Raw genomic sequence first — 22,241 nt, forward strand, 5'->3', positions numbered from 1 at the left:
ACACTATTTTTCTTGTGCATCATCCATAACTTATAATCTCAATAATATGATTAATTGTGAAGAACTTTGTTTATCTAGAATTATTGACAATTTCCAATTGCATCCGCAATACAATAAAATGCTTTACTAATAATCTTAAGAGTAATTTTAGATACTCTTGGAAAACGGCGGTGACATAGTGCTCCCTCCTCATTTATGATGGATACTACTAATTAAATTTATGATAATATCTACCATAAACGTAAGAGAAAAGAGCACTTACTCACCATACTTGGGATCTAATAATTTTCCATATCAGAGACATCCCTATGGTTTTAAAATGATATCCACAAACTCCGCAGAGAGTAGTGAAAAGAAGCATTAGTGCACAACCAATTGGGGATCTTGTTGACCTATTCATTTGCCTCATAGTCGACCCTCGTCCTAAGAGTAAAACTTATTAAGAGCTAATAAAGGGCGGAGGGGGTCAAAAGTGAAGGACTATCATGGACCTGTTTCTTTGGATGGACAATGTAGTCATTATCCAATCAGCCGTCGTGGTTGTGCTAATAGGATTAGGTGGGTTATGCTATCAGGATTAGATGGGTTTCAGACTTTTGAGACCGCATGCTATCCTATTTCCTTCGAAGCAGCACTCCATTAATAAATCATAATCGAAGGGGGGGAAAGAACAAATGTGTTTTCCAGCAAACTGAGGATGTATAAGATTATTGATGGTAATCACTATTACCAAACTACCACTATCAGAAAGTCCAGAACCTCCCAAGTGGAACCACAAATAAAACAAAGAAAATCATCCTCTTTAAGTTACAAAAAGAATGCGCGTTCCCAAAAAATGAGTTACCGCACAATACTTTGATAGTTAAGCAACTAGGACCATGAACCCATCCTTGACTGCACCTAAATGAGTTTACTACTTCAACAAAGCTAAACCAAGAAAAGCACCGTCCTTTGCGAGTTACCTTCTTTTACTTTTTTCATCATCGTCCTTCAATGATCAGAAACAAAATGGAATTGTGGACAATATATGCAAAAGATCTATAGCTGGCACAATTTTACTTCTTCTTCATAAGATACCCCAAAATTAAGCCAATCAATCCAACCAAGATGACAATCATGAAGGAGACACCAGAGCCACCACGATTTTTATGGCCTTCACGCCTCAGCAGTTCCTACACATTGTGATTTTTGTGAGATAGAAGTTAAAAGTAGTACATGATACATGGCAACTGCAAATATCAAAAGCACAGCCATATTTCTGCAACAGAAAACTTCACAAAATTTTATCTGTTTTATTATTATTATTTTTTTTTTTTTAAAAGGATTTTTCAATATATATAAAGGCCTGAAATACATGCAGAAAAGCATTACCAGAGCAATAGTGGAGCACAAATGATGCCTACCATTCATGTGAAAGAGTAAGCAATAAGTATCACTCCCAGAAATTTAAATAATTTTTCTTTCCCCTTGCCTCCTCCCCCCAAAAAAAAAATCCTCACAAAAAAGAGCACATTTGACACATCTTTTATTGGTTAGCCTACCAAAAGGTTGGGTTAATAAGGTCAATCAACGTAGCATACAAATGATTGTGTCCCATATCTAGTCTTAATATGTTCGTATCAGAACACCAGTCAAATGTTGGGACCTACATATCATGGAATCTAATGTTCCCTAGAGATACTCAAAAGGGGCAATGGATAGTACCATAAGCATCATTGCACTGCAGACCATTCTCTTACGCAAATGAATATGTTAACTACACTTTCCACCAGTACAAACTCCCCTGATCTACTATAAGTAATGAAACATTCTACCCTCATCATGAAGAAAGCCAAGTTCATTAAGTAGTCTTAATAACAAGACCTATTACTTTTCACCCATGTCCTAAAACAGAGTGTCTAATAATTCAACTCATGATTGGTTTTTCAATATAAATAAACACAGCATAAATTGAAGCCATTTCAGACATTATTTAACAATTTAACTTTTGAGTTGTGGCATCCAAAGGGATATATAGAGAAACCAATGTTTTCAAAAGAAAATATGGTGAGAAAGGAGCACCACATTGGACATTCTGAACCCATTATTTATCACATTTCCTGAATACTCCTAACTCAATTGGTAATAGACCAACTATGTCATAAGTATATTTTTACTTTTTACTTCTTTTTTCTCTTTTGCTGGTAAAAGTCACTAATATGGCACTGGATAGACAATGACTCGAACAAATTTCAAAGGGTAGTTTGACATGGAAAAAAAATAACAACCAATCCTTTTCAAACTGTTTTTATACATACAAATATTATATAAAAGATATCAACCAAGTGCCCTATCAAGCACTTGCAAATTCTGCATAACTTGATAACCGTAGAACTTAAGAATGACAAGATTTATTTTCTTTATCATGCAAACCACACCCCCCCCCCCCCCCCCCACCCCCCCACCAAAAAAAAAAAAAAAAAAAAAAAAAAAAAAGATAAAGTAGTTGAATTTTTTAAAGATGAAGTTGCAGTAATCTCACCAGTTCCTGACGAAGCCTGTTATTTTGTTGATTTGCATTATTCTTTTCTTCAGTCAGTTTTGAAATTAGATAACTTGCCTGCAAAAATTTCCAGTATTATCAAGCATAAGTAACCTCTCAATTTTTTTTTTTTTAATTTTAGATAACCACTCAATATGTAGCAAGCCTAGGAAGATGAATTTTACACATAAAACGTACACAATGAATATCCAACTCTAGCAGAGCTGCAAACCTTACATGCTATGTCGCACTCTATCATGGTTGTTACAATTATATTTAGCAAACACAACAAAAACAATGATAGAAAAACAAATCCTTGTTACTTAATTCACCTCCAAACTGTGTATATTGCCACATGTGGAAGGAAATGAAGCTATTCAGAAGAAGGGAAGAAATAGGTCTCATCAAAAAGAAAAATGGCGGGTTGGAGATCTCAAATATGCAAAGCTTTTTTATATAAAGACTTTCCAAAATTTTCAGCAGGTTGTCTCTGTCTGTTCCACCCAGATCCATTATCTATGCAAGATGGTCAGTAGGTAAAAATAAATCCTCCATATTCCAGAAGCTGAAGGATTTATTGATTTTGTATTTTTTAATTAAAAAAAATTACATTAAAAAAAATAAAAATAAAAATGAAAAACCCTTCCAGACACACCTATAGTAGGAAGAACCCAATTGTAATAACTTGTAAATGAAAGACGCCAATTTGTAGTCCTATAGTAGGAAGAACCCAATTGTGATTTGTGAAAAACAAAAAAATTTCAGCCCCTGATGAAAGAAATTACTGGCTCTCTTAATATGTGGAATAATAATGCAGCTTTGATGGGAGGCACCTAGATGATCTCTCTTAGTTTTTTTTGATAGGTAATAAAAAAAATCCATAAATGTAAATAAAATCAGAGGGCTTCACCCTAGTTCATGGGATGTATACAATAAATAAGAATTATTGCTAACTCTCAAAGGAGTAAACACTACAAATAAAAGATGAAGCCCGTGATAAACCTTCCCATCAAATTTTGACTAGCTAGAAAGATCAGGTGAGGCTAAAATGAAAGCAAGTGGGGAATCTCATAAACAAAGGACATACTTTTTTTTTTTTTTTTTGGAGCCATTAATGTCAAAGTGAACTTCATGAAACTAAACTACTTATTTAAATCACCACAATTATCAACTAACGTTATATCTATGCATATGTTTGTTTTGTTCTTGTGTAAGGATAAATTTACACATATGGACAACCATTATAAGCATAAGCTACAATGATAGATCCTCCCTATAAAAGAAAACTGAAAAGTTACACACATGTTGTGATTTAACTTTGAAAACACCACAAAAGGTTTAGTAAATTATCCTAAAGCAGCTGTATCAAATCATTTGCTATTCAAGTATGAATACATATCACATAAATAAGTATAAAGCATTCGCACTATTCAACTACATCTCAAGTTAATGCAGACAATAGAACATAACCTTACATAGTATTATTATTTTGTTGACAGCAATTAAAGCACATCAAGTTTATTTCATGGAAAGAGATGGAATATTTAGATCGGCATAATAGTTAGTTTCACAAAACAAGCACATTGCCATATGACAAACAATTTCAAACTCCCAAAAAATGTAACTCAGAAAGAGTTGGAAGAAAAAAGTGACATGTTTGCCTCAGTTTTTTCTTCTCAATGACTGCAGATTACTGAACTTGGGAACTTTGAGAAAAATCAGATACTATTTCCTCCAACTTCCAACACCAGAATCTTGTTTTCAAAATTAATAACCAACAGAAAAATTGAACATGGAAGAGAAGAAATTATAAATATTCAAGTAATGCACAATTACAGATAATAATCAAGACACAAACAAAGTGTCTTGCATAAGGAATTATGCATTTTTCTTGTTGAACAGGAAGGATCACAGCAATTGACAGCATTGAAAAAGATTAGGGAAACTAATGCAATCTTTTTTCCCAAGTGTCTTCATTGTAGAAGAAAGTGTTGGCAGTGCTAGCACATTTTATGAATTTAGAGAAATCATTACCTCTGTTATTTTAGGCCAACAACGATATGTAGTAGACATTATTTAGTCTTAAACTCAGCTAATAATTCAGCATGGAATACAGCTATTATAGCTGCAAATAGCTCTTGTTTGGGCGGACAATAATTGAAGGGGAGAAAAAAATCTAGAATACAGTAGAACAGATATCTGTACCTTCATATCAAACATTATGACCTTTACAAACAATAAAAACCCAGAAAACTATCTAAGATCCAAGTAACACAAACAAGAGCACATAGACAGACACTCAGGGAGAAGATTTCTTTTTCCAATGGTTACCTCTGCGGATTTGTCTTGAGGCTCAAAGGCTTTTGTAGACTGTAACAATCAATACATGGCAAAACAATTAGCGTTCCCATGTATATAAAGAATAGAGCCTTAAAAACTACTACACCAATACATGAAAAACTACTTATGTACTCACAGTAGCGAAGTCAGCATTTCCATTCTCAGAAACAGAACCCCTTGGTGAAGACCCTTCTTCCGACCCTTCTGGTACCGGAGAAGGTGGTTGAGGTGGAGATATATATAACACTCTCAATTTGCACTCCTCAACCATATGTCCAGCCTCTTTATTGAACTGAAAAAAATAAATAAATAAAATTTTAAAAACCCACTAGCTTAAATTATAAAATTCAACCTAAACCTCCTAAACTACTCATAGAGATACATCACAATGCACTAGATCTTTACCATTTCTGGGGTAATCTCCTTTATGGTCACACCATCGTTTACTTTTACACTCTGAAGGAGAAACTTGTCCTTACATTGCATGTCAAGAGGAGCCTCTTTCTGTGCTTGCATGGTAACTAAATCAACACCAAACATTTACAAAATCATTAAAAATACAAATCGAATTTCAAACAAATACAAATCAAAATGATCAGTATAGGCACCTATAACATCACATGTGGACCGTGGCAAGACGATTCCAGTGTTCGGACGAACACAATACTTCTTTGGATTCGTTGTTTTCACCTGAGACCATAATCAAATCGTCACGAGAGAAATCAATATCCAAATCCACATTTCTAGTTTGAGATTTGTATGTCATATGCCTTGACAAGAAACAAAAATTCAGCTAGTTCAGCTCAACTAAGTCAAAAATTAGCACTTGTTAAGCTTAATTAAATGGAAATTACAAATCACACTTTCAAGCTTCCCTATTTTCCTACGTTTTCTCAGCAACCAAACAGAACATAGAGCGTCATACAATTAAACAACAATAATTGATACAACGAGGAAAGAAGAAATTTAAAAGATTTACCTTGAAAGCAACATAATTATCTGTCTTATTTGACAATTGAAGCGAACACGAGATCTGCTTCCTCAATTCAACTAATTTAAAAAACAACAAGGAAAAAGACAAAACAGAAAACAACAAAAACAATCAAAACAGAAACAAATAAAACAGCGAAAAGAAACCCTAGACATCATCAAAAAAACAAAAACCAAAACCAAAAAATTTAAAACAAAAACAAAAACTGATCCGTAAGAGAGAGAGAGAGAGAGAGATAGCGAAAAGACACACTCACAGGGGAACTTGAGTTCGATAGGTTCGATGCTGAGGAGCTCTCCTGTGCTCATTTTGATGAAATGTGAACACAAAATTTAGAATCGAAAAAGAAAAAATAATAAAAAGTTAGTTTTTTTGGGAAAAGCAGAAACGAAGGGCGAATAGAGAGAGAGAGAGTATCTGTGGAGAGGAAGGGATCTGAAGAGAAGGAAGGAAGTGAATGTGAATCTGTTGTTGGTTTTGTATTTTGAAAAAGTGTTTTGTGAAAACAATAAAAGATCGGCGGAGAGATCGAGAGGGGTTGCACAAATAATGATGGTCTTGCTTTTTTATTTGTTTTGTGTGTTTTCTTTTTGTGGAATTGAAAAAATTTTGCTTTTTCTGTTTCGATGCTTCTCTGCTTTAATTTTGAGAGAGAGAGTGTGTGTGTAACTGTATATGGGGTGTCCGTGGAAGAAAGAATGGAAGAAATTGCAAGTATGATTTTTTTTTTTTAATTTAAATTTTTATCCATTTAAAAGAACTACCTCACCGTCTTATTTTGGCATTTACTATTTTCTTTATTTAGTTTTTTTTATTTTCCTTTTTCTCTGTTTCAAGTTTCAGTTCCTTTTAGTGGGGTTTGAGCTTTAAAGAGGTAGGTGGGTTTAAGGTTGACCTGTAAAAGAAAATTCATTTGGACTTTTTTTTTTTTTTTTAAGAATTATAGGGAAAATTCACTTGGACCGATAAGTGGGATCAGTTTTAAATTTCTTTCTCTACTCTAATATGTCTCATTCTCACTTATACAAATTTTTCCTACATTAAAAAGAAGACAAGATGAAAATAAGACACTCGTATAAATTGATATTGTTATGATGTATTACAAATTTTAAGAAAGGAAACTAAATAAATTCAACAATTTGAATTGGGTTTTATTGGGACATTATGTATTTGTGGGTTTGGATTTTTTTTTTTTTTTTAAATTGTACCTTATTAATTTTAATATTTAGAATATGTTGGATTTGAAGTGAATTTTTAGTCTCATCAAAATGCAATTAGGTGGAGGAATGCCATGGCAAGGCATCTAATTGATGGACCACCTTATGTTTAAGAAATGTAATTGCCCTTTGAATCCATTCTTGTTCTTGCAATAACTTTGTAATGGAATCCTTAAAATTTTATCCATCTATGTTTTAAAAATTCTCCAAGACTCTAATCCATATAACTTTCTGATGGCACTACACCTCTTTTGTTGTAATTATCTTTGATATGTAGTGTGTTAATTATTATATAAACCTCTCCTATTTTAATAAGAAATAAAAAAAAAATTAAAAAACTCTCACTCGCGGCCGAATTGGCCAAAACAATTCGTATCTGAAAACTTAATGATATTACCGGATAAGAGGATTTGCAAGCAATTGCTAAATTAATGCTATTGTAAGGAAAATAATCAATTTCTTACTTTGGCTTTAAAAAAAAGGGTAAGTCATTGTCTTCTTCTTCTTTTTTCTTTTTTCTTTTTTTTTTTTTTGAGAAAGAAGTAAAACCATTGTCAAATGTTAATCTTATTACCAGATAAGTGGATAAATATATATATTTTTTAATTTGGAATAATGAGATTTCTTCCACCCATAAAAAATTGCAAAAGTTTTTTTTTTTTAATTATAAAAGGAAATGTACCTAAGTATCATCATCACGCCAGTTGCCCGATGTAGATGGCATTAACCATGCCAACCCATGCCAATCATTACTGCATACTGCCATTTTCAGCAAGAGCTGCGCTGCACAATTAGGTACATCCGTCACGTCAAGATTACCCCTGAAACTTCAACAAATGTGTTTACTCTCAAGCTCTATTCGAGTGCCTATATAGAATAGACTATAGAGCATGGAATTTAGCATCCTACTTATCATCCAAACAAAGAAAAAATAGAATTAAGCATCAATTATCCAAAAGAGAAGTCGCTTCACTCAAATCTCCCACCAACTTCATTTTTATTTGGCACAACTTGTTTCAAGCAAAAAAGAAAGGACGATAGGGAGAGACATGGAGGGGCCACAGTTGAAAATCAATGGACCCAAAAATGGACTCGTATGGTTTAACAGAAATGTGATGATAAATTCATAATTACAAAGTTCATAAGAACTTGAATTATAACTCGGGTGGGTTGGTCAAGTGGTTGGGTACTTGGTTTTAAAGTGCTAGTTCAACTAGGTGTGCTCCCCAATTCAAGTTTGGGTACCTGCACTTTAAAAAAACCCGGCCAGCGATTTACCCCGCTAAGATCCACCCGTCGCAAACAGTGATTATTTTCTGATTAAAAGTTTTGAAGATATACTGTGAGAAACAAAAAAAAAAATAATAATAATAATAAGAACTTGAATTATAACACAGTCCTTGTCTTTTGTTGAGAACTTAGTGTATAATGATTTCCAATACTGAGAAGTGAGAATCTGAAATACTGCTGTAGGGGCGGGTTTTGGTTCTTAGGTCCAAAAAATGAATGAATCAATGCCCAAAGAGCCCAATACAATAAATTTGTAGAAAGTTGGCTAAAAAGTTAGGTTTCAATGAAGTGGACGACGCCCTTAATGGGCTAAGGATGGTAAGAGAGCGAGGCAAAGTAATAAATAGCCAAATGTGATGCACAAAAATTCTTCTTTAGCAATGTCCGAGGAGAGTAGTTCTTGAATATATTTCTCTTAGATTTGATTACAGTTACTTTTCTTAATACTACATTGTTTTTTCTATAGATTTTGTGTCCCCCGCCCTTTGAGGGATCTCTCCTATTATATAGCTCCCTTCAGGCGATCTTAACCCTCCATTTGTTGATTGTCCAATCCACCACTTGAGTGTTTGTCCCATCAGACACCTTCCCAAACCCCTTATGCGTTGCGGTGGCCAAGGTAGCACTATTCAAGGGTCTTCTCCACATAAATGTAGTCAGGAGGTTTGGTGGGATGCATTGAATGTGGGGGCAGCCACCATCCCTCCAGTCATATCAAGGCTAACCCCTTCTTCGAAGTTTTTTCTTAATAGCAAGAACTCCTCTGGCAATGTGACACTAACGTGGCCTTACTATCCGAGCGTGTGGCCTCCTCGGCATGATAATGGGCTCCTCGGCCATGGATACAACACGTGGCACAAGTACCTTATCTGAATTCTTGTGCCCTACAACTGCAATTACCAGCCCCTATAATCGAAATCAAGGCTGCTTAATGATATTGTCTTGCTCATAGAACCTCTTTATTTGCCTTTTTAATTGGCTATTTCTTAATATTAAAAAAAAAAAAAAAAAGCAAAAACAAAATAGCTAGCTTTGTAATCATATGGATTCATGGTTTTCTTTAGTGCAATAATGCAAAACTCTATCATTTTCTACATAAAATGTTAGAATCAATTGTTACATTTTTCTTTTCTTGCTCCAACATGATTCAATTCTCTCATTGCATTTCCCTCCTAAAAAAAAAAATTCTCTCGTTGTATTATTGTATACATGATCTTCCTAACCAATACAAGTAATAAACTATTTTGGGTTTCAATGACCGTGCTCCTAAAAATTTGCAATGAATAAAAAATAATATTTTTCATTGGTTGAGAGTAGGCCTGTCCAGCGACCCGTGTAATTCGACCCGCCCGACCATATCCGCCCAACCCGAAGGTCCACGGGTGAATCCGAGTGCATATATGGGTCGGTTACGGTTGTTGTTTTAAGAGGAACCGAATAATCAGTTCGGGTTTCAGGTTACACAATAAAAAATCCGAATAACCCGACCTGACCGAATATTTAAATAAAATAATAAACCACTCTCCAGTCTCCACCACAGTCCACTCAGTCTGCTATAAGTCATGTCATGAGCTGGTTAGTGGGTAACGTTCTGATCAACCATTTTTGGGCACAACTTCCCAATTTCAAATCCAACTATTTAAATCTTTTTTTTTTTTTTAAGAAATAGCTGTTTAAAATCAACGGTTATAAATAATACTACTCAGTCTATTCTACAGCAATACAGCCCCCTAGCACAGCAGAGAGAGTCAGAGATATCAAAATCTAATGGTCACAATTAAAGATGAAATATTTGATTAGATATCTCAATCTTAATCTCATATCCCAACTCTCTCTCTCACTCTTCAGAGTTCAGTCTTCACCGAATCAAGATCAAGTGATCAACATGTTATCAACGGCCTCAATCTCTCTTCATTCTTCACCTAATCACTCTCTCACTAAATCCACGGCCTCAGACCTCACTCTCTCTCTCTCTCTAATCGCAATCTCATACCTCTCAGGCTCTCACTCTCAAAGTAACGTTCTCTGTATCTCTCTCTCTCTCTCTCTCTCTCTCTCTCTCTCTCAAATCCTCAAAACCTGGAATCTCTTCACCAAATCCTCTGGTCTCACACAAATGCTCTCTGTCTCTCACTCTCTAATCTCTACAATCCCTTCACCAATTTCATACGAAATCTCAAATCTTCATCAGTCTTCAATCTTCACTCTTTAAAAGCTTTCATCTTCGGTTTTCTCACCAATGAATAGACCACACTCTCAAACTCTCAGTTCTCACTTTACCTCTCTCTACTCCAAGGTCCAAACCCTAGCTTCTCACTACAAGTTCTTCACACCTAGCCGCCGCCGCCGCCACCACCACCAGCAGCCACTCCTCTCCCTGCCGCCGATCATATGGGTTGAACCTACGGTATGTGTTCTCCTTTTCTCATCTCTCTTTTTTTCAGTCTCTCATTGATTATATATGTTATGAAAATCTACTGTTAAAATCAAATAAACCCTAAGTTTTATAATTTGAAACCCTAACTAGAAATAGTTGAAACCTTAACCATTTACTTTTGTTCTTTGTTCTTTGTTCAGTAACTTCAGTTGTTTGATTAATTTTGTTCCTATTTAAATTTTATTCAAGAATTGAAAGTTGTACATGTGGGGTTTTCAGTTTTCAAACTTGAAATTAACACCCATGGTTTTTTAAGGTATGATTTTTGTTTCCCTTTGTTTTTTGTGTTCAAAGTTGGGATTTTGTTCTTTTTTTGTTAGAGACGTAGAGTTGATGCATGTAACTTAAGCTGTTGTGGATGTGTTCAATGTTTCAGCTTTTATTATTTAGTAAAATTTATACTGTTAAAAATCAAATAAACTCCTAAGTTTTTTGTTCTTTGTTTATTTGTTTGATTAATTATGTTCCTATTTTAATTTTACTTAGGAATTGAAAGCTGTCCAAGTGGGGTTTTCAGTCTTCAAATTCATAACTCCAACACCCCTAGTTTCTTTAAGGTATGATTTTTGTTTCCCTTTGTATTTTGTGTTAAAAGTTGGGATTTTGTTCTTTTTTTTGTTAGAGTTTTATGTAGAATGCTGTTATCTAGATTCAAGCATCAAAGATTTTCCTTTTTGGTTTGTTTGATTATTATTATTAATTGTTAGTTTGCTAATTTCTATGTTTGATTTTTTAGGTCATGGATTCCTCCACTAATGCTCCCTTTGTTTCTACACAAGCGGATGGTGTTACTGCCACCCAAGCGGATGGTGCTACTGCCACTGCCACTGCCACTGCCACCCAAGAGGCTGCTGCTACAACCCAAGCTGAAGCTATTGATGGTGAGTTGCCCCTAGTTCCACCTAGTGTAGTGAGTAAGACTGGTACTGGTAGTGGTAGGAAAAAGTCTTTAGCTTGGAATCATTTTGAAAAAGTAAAGGTAGACGAGGGTGTCACTATGGCTGTATGTAATTATTGTAAAAAATCATATCTGGCTGATAGTAAGAGTTGTGGTACTAGTAATTTGTTAGCTCATGTGACAATCTGTCCTAAGAACCCTAATAAAGAAGATAAAGGGCAGAAAACCTTAGCTTTTGAACCCAAAAATGATGGAGATGAAGGGTTCAAACTTGTGTCAACAACTTTTTTTGTTGAGGCTTCTAGAAAGGCACTAGCTGAAATGATAATAATTGATGAGTTTCCTTTTAGGTGTGTTGAGGGTTATGGGTTTAAGAAATATGTAATGCCTTACAACCTAAGCTTCGTCTAAAAGAAATTCCATCTCGACAAACTGTGGCTAGAGATGTGATTGGAATTTATAATAGTGAGAGAGAGAAGCTAAGGAAATCCTTGAAGGATTGTAGGGTGTGTCTTACTACGGACACATGGACTTCTCTACAAAATTTGAATTATATGTGTCTCACATGTCACTTTATTGATGATGCTTGGAAGTTGCATAAGAGAATTTTAAATTTTTGTCAAGTTGAAGATCATAAGGGGGAGACTATAGGTAGAAAGATTGAGATGTCTTTGCGTGAGTGGGGTATTGATGGCATATTCACTTTGACAGTGGATAATGCTAGTTCCAATTTAACCACAATTAAATTTTTACAAAGGGTAACAAAACATTGGAATGGGACAGTTTTAGGAAATGAGTTAATGCACATGAGATGTTGTGCCCATATCCTAAATCTCATTGTTGGGGAGGGTTTGAAAGAAATTGATGCATCTGTTGCTAGGGTGCGTAAAGCTGTGAGGTATGTGAAGTCCTCATCCAATAGAAATCAAACCTTTAGGAATTTTATGGAGAGGTTAGGTATGGAGTCCAAGAGTCTTCTTTATTTAGATGTACCTACTAGGTGGAACTCAACTTACCTTATATTAGAAATTGCTGAAAAATTCGAGAAAGTATTCCTTAGGATGGACTTTGAAGATAATGGTTATTCATCATATTTTAGGAGTAAGGAAGATAGTGGTGGTTTGGGATCTTCTTGTATGAGTGATTTCCAAAATTGTAGGGCATTTGTGACTTTCTTGAGGCTTTTTTACAATGCAACAAAGAAGTTCTCTGGCTCTTTGTATGTGACCTCAAATGCCTTTTTTGATGAGATCTTTGTTATTCAGGAGAGTATTTCTCATTTAATTAAATCCCAAAATACCCTCTTGAAAAACACAGCCACAAACATGCAAACTAAATTTGAGAAGTACTGGGGGGAAGGTGATAAAATTAATCTTCTTTTGTATGTGGCTGTTGTTTTTGATCCACGAAAAAAATTGAGGTTTTTGAAGTTCTTTTTTTCTGAAATTTATGGGAATGAAGTGGGGAATGTGATGGTTGATAAGGTGAAAGCTCTTTTGATGAAGTTGTATACTTTTTTCTGTTTTGTTAATTCCCCAAATGTGCAAGAACCAAGTGGGGGTGAGAGGACACCAATGGTAGGTGATGCAAGTGATCCATATGTAATGGTTCACTCTCGATATGAGCTTTTCTTAGAAGCTGAGCAATCTATAGGTTGTAATAATGAGGTTGACAAGTATTTAGTTGAAAATTGTGATGGTAGAAGGGATGTGAATTTTGAGGTGTTGGGGTGGTGGAAGGACAATTCTAATAGGTACCCAATGTTGTCCAAAGTGGCTAAGGATGTGCTGGCTGTACCAGTTTCGACTGTTGCATCTGAGTTAGTATTCAGCACCGGAGGCCGCATTGTTGATCCATTTCGAAGTTCTCTCTCTCCTCTCATGGTTCAAAACCTTGTATGTGCACAAAATTGGCTTCAAGCCACAGTACCAATTTCTCATCGCCAATCAAGGGATGAGGTTGAGGCATTAGAGGAGGAATTTCATGATTTAAGTAATATGTTTAAATTCTAGAACCTATAGTCTATGTCTCATGTTCAAACAAAATTTAATATGTTGCATTTATTTCCTTTTCTTTTCTAGTTTTAAATCAACAGTCATCATCAAGTGCATCAACAAGTACCAGCTCCAAATTGGGTTCTAGCTTAGGCAAACGACCCATAATTAGTGTTGAAGATTGATAACTGACTTGGTATGTTACTGCCTTTGGCCTCTTACTGTTATAAGCTTGCTGGCTTGCTGCCCTTTATATTTGGTCTTGTATTTGGTAGTAATGTATTATTTGTTAAATATTTTTTTGTCTTTTGTAGGCGGAATCACTTATTTTGTAAAGGAGGCAGAACCTTTTGGGAACATTTTGGAAGCTTTTTTGTAAATTGCTTTTCTAACAATACTAATCTTAATGCTTATAGGAAAGAAATCCTAGGAATCATATAGGTTTTCTTTTCTATTAGTTATAAGCTTGAGAATTTGTCATTTAATGTTTGGGAAAAGCTATTTTTTTTGGAAATACCTGTGGTATTTTATAATTTGTAATTAATTATATTGCTGGGAACATTGTATAACCAGCAAGGTTGCTGCCTTATGATTTACTGCCTTATGGAAACATTGATTTTACTGTCTTCTTATAATTAATCACTTGTTGTGTGGTTGTTGGAATGGAAATACACGTTTTGTTTATTGTTTTGCTATTTTGTCCAGGTTATTTGTTGTGGTAATTTTTGGGTAGTCAATGTGGCTGTTTAACAAGTCACAGGTGGTGAAAATAGGATTTTGTGTGTTACTTGTGTTGTGCTCTTTGTTTAGGTTTTACAATATATATTGATGAGTTTAGTTTTTGTGGTCCATGTGTGGATGCTAAACGGATGTTGTAAAAATAGGTTTATTTTGTGTTGTTGTGGGGCATTTTGTTTAGGATATTTAATGCTTAACAGGTGGTAGAAATTGGCTTATTTTGTGACCTTTGGTGAGGTTATTTTTCCAGGAAGTTTTTGTTCTGAAGGCCCAATATATTTGGAAGTGAAGTTGCTTAATTTAAGTTTAGTTGAAAGCCCCATTTTTAAAAAAAAATTAGGGAAAACGGAGGCCCAATCTGTTTTATATGGAAAGTTCAAAAATTATGACACCCAAATAATTTTTAAAACTGTCAACTCCTTAATTTGGGCTAAAAGGGCTGATAAAATTTTACCTACAAAAATTTCATAGAAGTTCAAAAACTGGGCTCATATTAATGGCCCAACCCGCCTAACCGACAACTCCGACCCACCCATCCGATGACCCGAAGCACCGGATCTGACCCGACTATTCGGTCAAATACGGGTCTAAGATTCATCCACCCGATTCAAACGGGTCGAGTTCGGTTCAGGCCCAAACCCGAACCGACCCGACCCGTGGACAGGCCTAGTTGAGAGCACCACATGACCATCCTCCCGTAATATAAAATAATTTCTAGACACACACACTCTTTCTTATTCATACTATAGTTAAAATTAGTAGAAAAAAGTAACCATCAGAGCCTTATCATAGCTTCCCTCTATCCAAATTTTATAAAAGCACTTATTGAAGTGAAGGCACACGTTCTCGTTAAATTTTGACTCTATATGCTATTTGATTATATTTTATTAGAAGAGCTTCGTAAAGTTTGACCTCGTGTCTAGTAGATCTATTTGATTTTAAGTTGATTTTCCACTAACTATAGTGTAATAATGCTCTATCAATTGACTTGGTGTGGCATAGCTTTACATGCCAAACAGTACTGGACTACTGGTGGCCTTGCTCATTTTCAAGAAGTTTGAAGCTTATATTCTCTTACCCAAAAGATGAGTCAACTGTAAATTCTGCGAGTTTGGGTAAAAAAATTATACTTGGATGCATTATATATAAAACTAAAAACTTTTTAGTTCTACATATACGACAGGATAAAAAGAGACCATTTAGTTATTTTTAACATTCGATAATAAACAACGTAAAAAGTGTATGTATTTTAGTTATTTTACATCAACATTGCCATTTTTGGCTCCAGCCGTTTGCAAGTGCCTATAAATGTACATGCACATGAGACATACCATTGTTAAATTCTAATTCTGATTGGTCACACCAATCTTCAATCTAGTCTAGAGAGAATGTGAAGGCAATTAACATATCAGTTTATTAGTTTTGTCATATAGTCGAACATCACAAGTTCAATCTCAGCTCTTCTATAATTTGTGAAAGTCCTTTCAAGACCTATGAGAGAAAAGAATTAGTAAGTCGAACAAAAGATTATATGATATAGATTGCTAGCAACACATTCCTTAAACATCTTTCAGACTCACCATTTTGGTGTCCTCAAGGGCAGTTTCCAGTGCCTCAATTTTCTGGTGGTATTAAAAAAGAAATAGAGAAAGAATCAACAAAATTCAGCTCATGATTTAGATTTTAGATTAATAAATGTGCTGTATTTGTGTAACTCACTGTCTTTGCATTTCCAAGTGCAGCTTCCAATGCCAGGATTTTTTTAAACTCTTCATATCTCTGCATTGAGTTAAATTAAGTCTTAATTCTCAGTTCTCACAACCACAAGTAGAACAGAAGCGAGAGGAGGGGGGGAAGCTGCTCCAGTGGTAAACGGAAAACAACCTACTGAGTACTGCTATTTACTTGTTACACATGAATTTGCTCGCAATGCACGTCAATTGACATTTTAGATTCTTTTTCTCTTTCTTCATATATTGAAAAGATTGAAAACATCATGACTATCGAATATCACACTAATTTTTTTTTTTACCAAACAGATGAACTCAACAATTTAATTGAGAGAGGAAATTGCATTCATGAATCTTAAATAAGTTATAAATGACATCCTGCTGGGAAGCAAGATCATTGGAATGCCTAATGGAGCAAGACGGGGATTATATGCAATGTATTCTAGCATAGTGAAGTCCATATAAGCCTGATGCAAAATTGAAATCATGTATACCCTGGGTCCCTGAGAGGAGCCTTTAATAGCTGGTGAAACATAGATTTTTATCCTCGAACAAAAATATTATATGTAGTGTGTGTTTCAGAAAATGACCATGCCAGTTTTGGAAGTCATTAAGCACAATGTGAAATATGGCCATATAGGAAAATTGGTGTTGAGGCCCTGTAAAGCAAGACACTTTTTGATGATCTTTAAGCTATTTTATCATATATTAGGCGTATAATTTCTTAAGCTAATTTTAGGGAACTAAGATAGCACAGATAAAAGGATGATTGCTGCCATGATCTAACAACACTTTGTAGTGTAAAATAGACACCATTCTATATCCAAAACATTATACAAGAATAAGGTTAAGGAATTCAAATGATGCAGTGCAAGTGTTCTTACATTCTTGGGCCTTCATTCAGTTGGTAATGGGGGGTGAACAAGAGGGGATATATTGTTGGGGTAAATCTTTGGTTAGAATCTTAATATTATTTGAATATAAGGTTGCTTACTTGCTCGAAGGGATCTTCTGAAACTTCACCACCATTTTCTCCATTATCAGATACATCTTCTGCTGAAGAAACTGACTGTAAAAAATAAGTGAAACATTTATCTTAAGCAATTTAAGATGACACAGTAGCTGAAGGTCAAATATCCATACAGGATAACTCTTTTAAATGTCTTCCAGAGAACTGAGAGGTTAACCTGAAGCATTTCCACGATCTCTAGATTGTTCCAGGGTCCTTTGTCACTAAACAGGCAACCTCCATAGTCAGAACATGTGCAACTCCCACCCAGAAAAGTTGGCAAGCTACTGCAGAATTGAATAAAAGAACTTAGTGAGCCAACATAAGCAAGTTACTTAAGAGATATTCATATGCTGAAATATATACTGGAAATCAACCAACCATGTGTACTAATTTTTCAAATACATATAGGTGAGCACAGACATTTTACCTTGGATCAATAACTTCACGCAGTTTACTACCATAATCGTATCCAAGCACCTGAAACATCAGATAGTAAAAGTAACCACTGCAGTCTTGAGAAGGAAACCAGAAGCAAAAGACTGCCTCTACCCAAAAAGGAGTTGACAAGAAAAGTTCTTACTAGAATTTTTGACATTGTTCGTGCATCTAGAAAGGTCTTGATTACTTTCCACAACATCCGAAACCCAGATCCAGCATTGATGATAAAGAGTTTATTTAAAGTCTGAGAATATCAATGAGCAAAATTTAGTATGATGTATAATTGCACACAAGCCACCAGGCACATTCTCAGGCATCGGTTTGTCTATCCTCCTTAATGAAAATTATCAAATAAAGATTTATATAATTCTTCTCTTTAAGGTCACCCCCTCCTACCCTTTTTTTATTCCATCAAAAAATTATTAGGCAGACAGAATATTGAAATGAGGGTTTTTCTTTCTTCATCAACTTGTTTAACAATCTTTAAATTACTTCCCTGCTCAATTTTCATACATATACAGCACTAATTTTTGAATACAATCATTTCATGTCTTTGTCTTTTCTCAATGTCTCATAGTATAACTGATAAGGTATAATCACAACCGTCAATGATGCTCCCATATATTCCTAATGCTGAATCTCACTGTGTCACAAACATAGTCTTATATCATACTTTATTTAAATTTTCTTTAGTAGTATTTACAACAAAATTGAAGCTCATCCCATAAGCCACACAACGTTGTACATTCATAGCCCTTTCAGTATCACACAAATTCATTGATATAAAGCTGCATTGGACCATTGAGCACGTTTACTCATCTGGCTTCTTTATAGGTCATTCATGAATCAAGGTGTCTTTTTGGGGTCAGCACATAACTCCCCAACTTATTTGTTACAGTGACTATTAGTCGCTAAATGTTGGCTAGTTCATTACCCACGATGATCAAGAAGGATGAAACAAAATATCAATAACTGACAGCAGAGCAAATGCCAATTGCTGTACAATTAATTTGCATTTAAGGCTTAACAAGTGAATATGGTCGTTTTTTAGTTATTGTCTTCTATTAAGTAAGTAGTTGCTAATTAACTTGTGCCTAATAGGTAGGGATATCTTTGCTTGGTCTCAGCGCTCACAAGCATTGACTAGTCAATAGGACCCCCACGGAGCATCAATATTAGACTATGGCATAGCACGAACATTCAACTCAACTATACTAAAGCCTTAATCCCAACTTGTTAGGGTAGGCTACATGGTCCTTTCCGGAATTTATAGGATTTACCTTCATAAGCCATGACTTAATTTTATGTATGGCCAACAATCTACTAGAACCCTCTTCTTTTTTAGGAGCTTGGAACTACCCTAAAAAGTTAAGACAATGAGCATGACAGAGTGAAATTTCATGCACTTACCTCTGGGTAGTAATTGCTATCAATCTTCATAATTTCTGTAAGGAGAAATCTTGCAGGCTTTGAGAAATTGGACATTCCCTAAGCAAAAACAATATTAAAATAATTTAGCTGCTGCTATGAAATAGTATTGAATTGATTGATCACTAACCTATGATCTTGAAGGATATAATTATAAACTCAAGCAAAAAGGGAGAATATGAGAAGAAATGCTCACAACTCCATTCACATCCAAGATACTTGTGGTGGATGCTATATGTCTCTTAGCTGCAATTGAGCACGCAGGGTATCTCAAATTTAATGATTTCTCTTGTTCTGACACATGATACTTAATAAATCTTTCTATGGTAGTTACTTGCAGTAGGGAATTGAGGTTTACTATCCCAATCCTTTCAATGTATACTGGTCTACCACATCTATCAACCCCATGATATCCATGAGGATAGTAAATCTTTACCTTTGCATACTCCTCAAACTTAAATTCCTGCATCAAGTTCCAGAAACTGAGAAACATGAATCTCAAAATAATAAATTTGCAATGGCAGACAAACTAAACGTTACAATTTAAAAACCAAATTCCTCGTATATAAAATGGTAAGAGTTTGTCTGGATTGCACCTTGGAAATTTTATCAACCCCAAAACTTTCACGCCAGTTAAGATAATTCAGAAACTCATCCTTTGCTTTTGAAAGATCAAAATCTCTCATTCGTAGAAACCTGAAATCATAGGAAATCGCCATCATATGGTACAATTACCAATCCTAATATGCAGATTAAAACATAAGTCTCATACACTATTCTTTAACAACACCACCGCTGGCATGAAAAGCTCCCTCAACATGGGAAAATATGTATCTAGTATCTACTATCTAGTAAGAATGTCACAATGAAAATCAAAATTACCGTAAAAGAGTATGATAATCATTGGGCTTTTCCAGGAACTGACCATCAACAAAAAGCAATTTACGGAAAGCCTCAACAAGTTTCTCATCTTTTGGATCATGAGCTCCTTCGAGTACCATTTGCAAGCTTTTAGTCCTTCTAATTTTCTTCCATGAGTCCCGAAACTTGAGCGGTTTAGAAATCATTGACATGAAGCCGGAATTTGAAGGCTCGTGATTTTCTTGAGGAGGGAGATGCCAATGGTTTTCAATAGGTGGATGGATAGTTTTAGTCCCGCCAGTGGTTAACTGGGATTTGTTTAAACTCGATGGTTCCTCACCATCTCTATCACCTCTGGATATAATTATCTCCCTAGATCTTTCCCTTGGTGTATTCATATAGGAACAACAAATGTGTCACCAGAAGAATACTAAATATGTCTTTTACGGATTGCAAGGCTATGATTTTCACTTAGTTGAAATTATAGCTTACAAAACAATTGGAGGGGAAGCTAAGAAATAGCAAAAACTCACAATTCATATCAATATCATAAAAATGGAAGACACTTGAAACTCAAACAATTTACAGGTAGATATGAGGATGGGAAATAGAGATTTTTTCGAGGATTGAAAATACTTTGAAGCATGAAAAGTGACAAAACCCAAGTTTCATGAACTTAGCTAATCTCATTGATCAAATGGGATAAACCTCATACAATTTAAATACTAAATGGGAAGAAATCAGCAAGAAAATGGTAGAAAGATAGAAGAAATGGCTGAAAATTATGAAGGTAACAAAGAAAATCCTCAGAGAAACAATGAGAATTGTTGGGGAATTGATCCTTTAGCTACAAAGATAATGAAAACCCAGTTGAGAATTCGAGAAAATAGTGCCAACGTCGAAGTAAATTGTGCATGTGTCGATGGAAAAAACTGAAGAAAACGAAGGTATTGTAAGCGAAAAAGCTCTGGAATAGTACAAAGCAGGAGGAAAGGACAGAATATTGGAACAGAGCATGGAAGAATAAGAAGAAGGAGAAGGAAAGAAAAGACAGAAGCAACGTTGGTGAAGAACAGAAGGAATCATGGAATGCCATGCTGAATTTGTTCGCATTTTTTGGTAAGTTTTGGATTCCATGGAATTGCGTAAAGGCAGGCCAACTCGTTTTTCACGAAAACACAGTAGTTTTAAGGAAAATTGTGAACTGTGGGACCAGGTTCGGAGGCGCAACGGTCCAAACCATAATTGTTTTAACTGTAGATGGACACTGTTAGTTATTATATCGTTACCGCCGTAACAGTATGCTTATCGCCTTGTTAGCCCTTGCTTTTATAAATAGCTAGGCTCGTCGGGAATAGCCCTAAAAAGCAACAACAAAAAAACCCAAAGATGGAAGATTGGGGCTTTTGCTTTGGGCCTATGGCCGAAGAACCTAGCTATTAAAAACCATTAGCCTATGACAATGATTCAGAATAAATAGACGAGTTTCACGAGGCCCAAAATTGTTCTAAATAAATGGGCCAACATGGGACTTAAGGAGTATTTATTACTTGTTAGTTACTTTGTATAATAATGTAGTGCTCCCTTCTTTTTCACAACATGGTAGATCCCACAAGAATTTAGCTTGAAAAAAAGGCTCATGTCAACTTTTGACAACAAAAATAGCTACTAGTCTCTTTACTTTGGTGGCAATGTTGGATTCTTATGTGAATGAGAACTTGGTTTTAAACCCTCTTCCCCTCTTATTGTAAACAAAAACTTTTAAAACAAAATTAATCTAATACATGTTACATAACTGGTTTATGTCCCAATTTGGTGTAGCCGAACTACATTCCAATATCCTAATTCTAACTTGTTCAATTAGTTAATGCAAATGCACTAATCAACTCCAATTGAGAGTTCAATCCACCATCCTCATCCTCATTTGGGCCTTGAACTCCTATTTAATATTTAATTTAACAGTCAACAATTGCACATCGTGATATATCCGGTTTTTTCCATTAGAGAATTGGAACCAAATTCTCTACTTCACTTATTCTCAGGTCTTAGCCAATATCAAAACCATCTTCCTTTGTCTAAAATTTGTTTCCTAATCCCATTCCTATCGTCCTTTTTACGTCTTTGGGGACATCAACCTTGCAAATCGATTCTACAACAATTATATATGAGCTGAAAACAGCCTGGGACTTGGGAGGGATAAACAAGTTACAGATCCCAATATGCAAAAGACAGGATGAATGTGCAATGGTTTAAGTGTCCTATGAAATTTTACAATATAGTGTTTCTAAATTTTTTACTCTACGCCAAAAGGTGTGAATACCTAGATGATTCGATCATTCGATGGCT

The 22,241-nt window shown here is 35.1% G+C and overlaps 3 protein-coding genes across 4 annotated transcripts; 1 reads left to right on the top strand and 2 right to left on the bottom strand.

The window, feature by feature from the left end:
• Positions 1–679: 679 nt before the first annotated feature.
• Positions 680–6,565, bottom strand: LOC126709007 (vesicle-associated protein 1-1-like). Its single transcript, XM_050409072.1, has 8 exons — positions 6,109–6,565; positions 5,841–5,911; positions 5,470–5,551; positions 5,267–5,382; positions 4,998–5,153; positions 4,853–4,891; positions 2,522–2,599; positions 680–1,172 (listed from the first exon to the last, which is right to left on the bottom strand). Exons 1-8 carry the CDS (start codon positions 6,158–6,160, stop codon positions 1,056–1,058), a joined length of 711 nt encoding a protein of 236 aa, XP_050265029.1. The 5' UTR covers positions 6,161–6,565; the 3' UTR covers positions 680–1,055.
• Positions 6,566–12,359: 5,794 nt separating this feature from the next.
• On the top strand, positions 12,360–13,706 carry LOC126708391 (zinc finger BED domain-containing protein RICESLEEPER 2-like). Its single transcript, XM_050408182.1, has one exon. It carries the CDS (start codon positions 12,360–12,362, stop codon positions 13,704–13,706), a length of 1,347 nt encoding a protein of 448 aa, XP_050264139.1.
• Positions 13,707–15,608: 1,902 nt separating this feature from the next.
• LOC126709954 (phosphatidylinositol/phosphatidylcholine transfer protein SFH11) lies at positions 15,609–20,991 on the bottom strand. Of its 2 annotated transcripts, none has more exons than XM_050410333.1 (11): positions 19,917–20,991; positions 19,631–19,730; positions 19,231–19,497; positions 19,017–19,094; positions 17,749–17,850; positions 17,596–17,645; positions 17,344–17,452; positions 17,151–17,225; positions 16,146–16,205; positions 16,007–16,048; positions 15,609–15,917 (listed from the first exon to the last, which is right to left on the bottom strand). In XM_050410333.1, the coding sequence occupies exons 1-11, from the start codon at positions 20,291–20,293 to the stop codon at positions 15,867–15,869; spliced, it is 1,311 nt and encodes a 436-aa protein (XP_050266290.1). In that variant the 5' UTR covers positions 20,294–20,991; the 3' UTR covers positions 15,609–15,866. The 2 variants fall into 2 exon arrangements, with proteins under 2 accessions (XP_050266290.1, XP_050266291.1); XM_050410334.1 differs by having other exon boundaries at positions 19,960–20,054.
• Positions 20,992–22,241: the final 1,250 nt, after the last annotated feature.

This window comes from Quercus robur, chromosome 12 (genome assembly GCF_932294415.1).
Source record: "Quercus robur chromosome 12, dhQueRobu3.1, whole genome shotgun sequence".
In the NCBI taxonomy this organism is placed as follows: Eukaryota; Viridiplantae; Streptophyta; class Magnoliopsida; order Fagales; family Fagaceae; genus Quercus; species Quercus robur.